General features: G+C 64.6%; 1 protein-coding gene across 1 annotated transcript; it reads left to right on the forward strand.

The window, feature by feature from the left end:
* The first annotated feature begins 309 nt into the window (after nt 1–309).
* Nucleotides 310–5,666, forward strand: TENT5B (terminal nucleotidyltransferase 5B). The gene is made up of 2 exons (XM_054170623.1): nt 310–560; nt 4,624–5,666. The coding sequence occupies exons 1-2, from the start codon at nt 393–395 to the stop codon at nt 5,641–5,643; spliced, it is 1,188 nt and encodes a 395-aa protein (XP_054026598.1). The 5' UTR covers nt 310–392; the 3' UTR covers nt 5,644–5,666.
* Nucleotides 5,667–6,142: the final 476 nt, after the last annotated feature.

Consider the following 6,142-nt stretch of genomic DNA (forward strand, 5'->3'; position numbering starts at 1 on the left):
GCGGAGCGGCGGAGCGGCGGAGCAGGGATTGGCTGCGGGGCCAGGCCAATGGGGGCGCGGCCGCCCCGGCACATATAAGGCAGCGGCGAGGCGCGGGCAGCGCAGTGCTGAGCGCAGCCGGGGCGGGTGGGGAGCGGCGGGGCCGGTTCGCAACAGCCTCCCCTCAGGCACCGACCGCGCCTCGCCGCCGCCCCCCGCGGGACGCAGCCTCGCCGCCGCCCGCCGCTGCTGCTCGCCTCCCCCTCCCGGGGTTGGCTTTTTTTTTTCTCCCCCTGCTGTTGTCGCTGATTTTTCCTCCCCGCCCGGCGCTTCCGGCTGCTTTCCGCGCCGTTTCCGCGCCGTTTCCGCGTGACTCGCGCTCCTCTTCCGGCGGCGCCTCGGCCGGGGGGGCGATGCTGGCGGCGGCGGCAGGGCCCGCGCTGGGCGGCTCGGAGCAGCGCTTCAGCGTCCTGAGCTGGGAGCAGGTGCAGCGGCTGGACCAGATCCTGGGCGAGGCTGTGCCCATCCACGGCAGAGGCAACTTCCCCACGCTCTCCGTCAGGCCCCGCACCATCGTCCAGGTGAGACCCGCGGGGAGGGCCGGGGCGGTGTCGCTGAGGCCTGGGAGGGCCCCGGTGCCCGCCGGGGGTCGGCTCGGCAGGCCCTGGTAGGCCGCGGTGGGCCGGGGGAGGGGGTGGCGCACACCGGGCCCCGCCGCCGCTTTGGACTCTGCCCTGCTCCCGCGGGGGTCAGGGAGAAAATAAAACCGCTGAGGCAGCGGGAACCGTGCGGCCGGGCCCCGCGCCAGCCCGCCCGGGCACCCTCTGCCGCCCCCTCCCCGCGCTGCCCCGCAGGGCTCCGCGCACAGCTCCCGGCGGAGCCGGCCGGCTGCGAGTCCCGGGGGGACCGAGGATGCTCCGGGGGAAGGTTTGCAAGCCGGGGAGGCGGCACTGGGGGTGCTGGAGGGTGGGCTGCGGAGGGTCTCGGCGGGGCTGGCTACTGACCCCGGGGGGCGCCTGCTGCGTGGTCCTGCAGAGCAGCGATGTGAGCCCCGCAGGACCCTCCCGCACAGAGGCTTCTCTGCAAAATCCCCCGTTTCAAATTCCTGCCTGCGACCGCTGCAGCTTGCAGCTTGCAGCCTGCTTTGCTCCCTCCCCTCCTGTGTTCCTCCCCTCCTTTTCGGGGTGATTCGGTGCCCAAGGAGCTGCCAGCCGCAGGTGGCAGAGGGGCTCAGAGCTGCTGCCGGGCAGAGGCTGGGCGCTGCTGGACGTGTGGGGCTCGTGTGGAGCAGCAGGCAATTCAAAAGCAGATCCAATCTCAGTGTCCTTTGATTCCTGACACCCTGACTGTGTGCTCCAGAGCAGGCCCAAGACTTGATCTTGCTAAAGAGCTGCTCTTAGCTTAACCGTGGAGTAATAACCCTGCTTAATATTAACCCAACAATGCAGCTAGAATAAGCTGCTGCATATTCATGTTTGGGAGGCAACTTCATTCCTCAGTAGTGACTCATCAAATGCAAAATCAGGCATCTTAGCTTCTAATTAAAAAGGCTCTTCAGAGAGCTAGAACTGAGCTGCCTTTTACAACAAACTACTCCCCAGGACCTCTGCAGCCTGGGCTGCTTGGGAAATATTTTGACTTAAGCCTGGAAACCAGGAAGGTGCAGTCGGGAAGCCTCTGCTCTACGAAAGCCTCGGCTGGCTGCAGATTCCTCGAGTTCCTGCTGCACCTACTGGGGGCAGGAGTGCTGGATTTTGGCTGCTAAGCTTTTAGAGTGAGTGGCAGAGGAGAGCTCCCAGCAGGGCATTGCCCTTGGGTTGTGCAAGGCCAGTGAGGCTCGGCCTTGGTTGAAGCCCAGCCTGGTGAGGTGTCAGATGCTCCACCAGGGACTGCTGCTGGGCTCCCTGAGCAACCTGGGCCAGTGGGAGGTGTCCCTGCCGGTGGCAGGGGGTTGGAGCTGGGTGAGCTTTCAGCTGCCCTCCAAGCCAAACCAGTCTGATGCCCCCCGTGGCTGGGGGTCAGAGCCGGCGGAGAGGATGCTGCCACCAGCAGCACGGAGCGGCGGGGGGCTGGGCCCCTGGCGGGGGGGCTGGGCCCCTGCTCCCGCGGTGCCGGCAGCCCCTGGCGGGGGGGCTGGGCCCCTGCTCCCGCGGTGCCGGCAGCCCCTGGCGGGGGGGCTGGGCCCCTGCTCCCGCGGTGCCGGCAGCCCCTGGCGGGGGGGCTGGGCCCCTGCTCCCGCGGTGCCGGCAGCCCCTGGCGGGGGGGCTGGGCCCCTGCTCCCGCGGTGCCGGCAGCCCCTGGCGGGGGGGCTGGGCCCCTGCTCCCGCGGTGCCGGCAGCCCCTGGCGGGGGGCTGGGCCCCTGCCCCCGCGGTGCCGGCAGCCCCTGGCGGGGGGCTGACGAATGTGGAACAAGTAAGGCAGAAGGCAGGCAGCTGAGTGCAGGCTGCTGCTGCTGGGGGAGGTTTGCTGCTGCCTGTCAGACTCAATTAGCTGAACCACACGGAACGTGAGCTGCTGTTTTGGGAAGCAGGTCAGCAGCTGCCTAACCCTGGAAATATCCAACCCGGGGGGGGTGGGAAAAGCCCAAATACCTGAGGCCAGAGAGGTGTGCTTTGGGTTGAGACAGGTTGGCTGGAGCCTGCTGTCCTCAGGGAAGCAGCAGCAGGGCTCTCTGCTCCTGGTGCTCTGCCAGCTGGAGTGGTTTGGGCGCTCTGGCGCTGGCCTGGCTTCGGCAGCCGGAGATCCTTTTTCCTTCCCCTTCCCTGCATGCAGCTCACATGGGAGCTGTAACCCAGGCAGCTCCAGTAAGCTTCTGGGTCCGAAATGGGTCCTGAGCTGTGCCCAGAAGGTCCTTAAGCAGATGTTCTTTGGGGCTAGGAAATTAATCTGGCATGAGATCTTCTCTGAGAGCTGGGCCTAGCTCTGCATCTGACGCCTCTGTGACCTACATCTTCTCTCTCTAAGCCTCGTGGCACAGAACCCTTAGCTCCACAAGTGGTGCTGGAGCTGTGCCTCGGGTGAGTGACTCTGGTGGCTGCCCAGCTGGCAGCAAATCCTCACTGGGAGCTCCACAGGATCCAGTGGGTGCTGCTTGTTCTCTCTGGGGGTATAACCCTGGGGCCCTTCTAGGAGCGAATTCACTTTCAGGCTATCAGCCTTGGGGAACAGCTGGGCTGGAAGTGCTGGGGGGCACTTGGGGCTCACTGGTGAACTGTTGCCTGCTGTGACTGCCACCATTCAGCTGGCAGGGAGCCTGGGCACATTTCTGGGCTGAGCAGTAGTGCCTCATGTCAGGGAGCAGGAGGGAAAACACCAGCTGAGAGGCTGCAGCCTGAGCTCTGACAACCTCCAGGCTCAAACACGTTCAGCAGTTTGTACCCAGGGGTCCTCTGGTCCTGAGGGCACCTTGGGGCAGCAGAGCCTCACTGCTGAGGCCTTCAGCTTGGTCACCAAGAGGCCTGTGACGTGCTGAGGGTTGTGTACTGCAGCCCTTCCCCTCTTGGGTGGTTTCTTCTGAGCCAGGCCTGTGCAGGGGCAGCTTTGTGGCTGCTGAGACTCGTGGAGCTGCAATGCTCTGAGCTCACCCAGAGCTGTCAGCTCGGGACCGTGCCAGCCGAGCAGGGCTTGGCCCCCCTGAGGTCCTGAGTCTTGGTGAGGCCTCCCAAGCTGGGACAGCCTTGCAGGGCTGAGCAGCCTGCTCAGGCTGCCTTGCTGTGGTGCCATTCATCCGTTTCACCCTGAGCTTTGGCTCTCTCGAGCTGTAGCTCCAAGCACTGCCTGAGCTGGGGCTCAGGACACCAGGTAATTGCTGGAGAGGAACATGAAAGCAGGATGGGAGAGAGGAAGAGCCTCTGGTGGAAGGTGTGAGCTTCATCTGCTGGGGATCTTGGGGCTCAGTTAAACTCAAATTGTAAGCTGGTGCCCAGCTGGTTTGTTCCATGGTCTGGAGGTTGTTTCAGCCTCCTGCCTGTTAAGTAATCAGCAAATGATTCAGCTCCGCTCGGCTGAGCAAAGCTTTGGAGGTGCTGGTGGGTGTGCCAGGCCTGAGCAGGCAGCCCTGAAATCTCGGGAGTTAACACCCTGAAGATGAAAGCTGCCTCCTGTGCTTGATAGCCTGCCAAGGGCAGCACCAAGCTCTGACACACTGGAAATTGTTAGGATACACTTACGAGTCAGGACAGGACCTGGCCGGGCTGGGGCTGCCGAGCGCCTCTGACGTCTTGATCTGCCTCTAATGCATCCTGACAGGCAGGGACGGCCGAGGGGAGTGAGCAGCCCTGATGAAATCGGCAGGGACTGGTACTTGGAGTCCTCCGTACTCTGGCTGGAAGGGCTGGGGCGGGGGCTGGAGGGGGGCAGAGACCACCCCGAGCGGTTTCAGAGAAGCCTTCCGCTTCGGTGGGGGGGAAGGGCAGAGCAAACAGCCGTGCTGGCAGCAGGAGCTGCTGTGCAGAGAGCCCTCTGGTGCAAGGCAAGGGCCGCCCCGGCCGCCGGCAGGGCTCTGGATGCCTTCCCGAGCGCCCCGCGCCCTCGGGAGCGGCTTTGCCTTTCCCCGTCCCGCACGGCCCGGGCGCGGGGAGCGGCTGCCGCCGGGGCCGGGCCGGCAGCGCCTTCTCGCCTCTGACCGCTTGTCTCCGCCGCAGGTGGTGCGCAGCCGTCTGGAGCAGAAGGGAGTTGCAGTGCACGACGTGAGGCTGAACGGCTCCGCCGCCAGCCACGTCCTGCACCAGGACAGCGGCCTGGGCTACAAGGACCTGGACCTCATCTTCGGCGTCGACCTGAAGAGCGAGGACGTCTTCCAGCTGGTCAAGGATGTGGTCATGGATTGCCTGCTGGACTTCCTGCCCGAGGGGGTCAACAAGGACAAGATCACCCCCATGACCCTGAAGGAGGCCTACGTGCAGAAGCTGGTGAAGGTCTGCAACGAGAGCGACCGCTGGAGCCTCATCTCCCTCTCCAACAACAGCGGCAAGAACGTGGAGCTCAAGTTCGTGGACTCCCTGCGGCGGCAGTTCGAGTTCAGCGTGGACTCCTTCCAGATCATCCTGGACTCCCTGCTGCTCTTCGGGGAGTGCTCGGAGACCCCCATGGCCGAGAGCTTCCACCCCACGGTCACCGGGGAGAGCATGTACGGCGACTTCCGGGAGGCCATGGAGCACCTGCGCGGCAGGGTCATCGCCACCCGCAGCCCCGAGGAGATCCGGGGCGGGGGGCTGCTCAAGTACTGCAACCTGCTGGTGAGGGGCTTCAAGCCCCGCTCGGAGGTGGAGATGAAGGCCCTGCAGCGCTACATGTGCTCCCGCTTCTTCATCGACTTCCCGGACATCGGCGAGCAGCAGCGGAAGCTGGAGTGCTACCTGCAGAGCCACTTCGTGGGCATGGAGAGCCGGCGCTACGACTACCTGATGACCCTGCACAGGGTGGTCAACGAGAGCACCGTCTGCCTGATGGGACACGAGAGGCGGCAGACGCTCAACCTGATCGCCATGCTGGCCGTCAGGGTGCTGGCCGAGCAGAACATCATCCCCACCGTCACCAACGTCACCTGCTTCTACCAGCCGGCTCCCTACGTCAGCGAGCTCAACTTCAACTACTACGTCACCCACGTGCAGCCCCTCCTGCCCTGCAGCCAGCCCTACCCCACGTGGCTGCCCTGTAACTGAGCCAGGGCTCTGCTCCCCAGAGGCATTTCCTTGCCCTGGGGAGTGGGGGGGGGACAAAGAGAGACAACAGAAACCTTCCTGGAACTGCACCGAGGAAGCTTCCTGGACTCCTGCTCTGGCTCCTGGGGCGCCTGGAGCCAGAGCCATCTGCTGCGGCCCCGGGGGGAGGTGCGGCCTGGGGCAGGCTGGGGGCACCTGGACCTTCGTGGGAAGGTTCCATCGTGTGTGGAGTCCTGGAGGGGTGGGGGAGGGAGGGAGGGAGGGGTGTGAGAGGGGAGGCTGTAGAATTACACTGAGGGAGAGCTGCACTGCCCTGGAAGGGACCTGACCTGGTTGGGATTTTAGTGTGGGAGGTGTTGGAGCTGTGCAGACTTGGTGGCTTCTGGAGAGAGAAGCCAGGGTGGCTCAATTCCTTTGAAGGACCAAAGAATCCTCTGAAGTGCCTGTAACAAACACAACTGTACTGTAACCCTCAGCACTTGCTGTGCAGGGGCTAACA

Source organism: Dryobates pubescens, chromosome 20 (assembly GCF_014839835.1).
Source record: "Dryobates pubescens isolate bDryPub1 chromosome 20, bDryPub1.pri, whole genome shotgun sequence".
In the NCBI taxonomy this organism is placed as follows: domain Eukaryota; kingdom Metazoa; phylum Chordata; class Aves; order Piciformes; family Picidae; genus Dryobates; species Dryobates pubescens.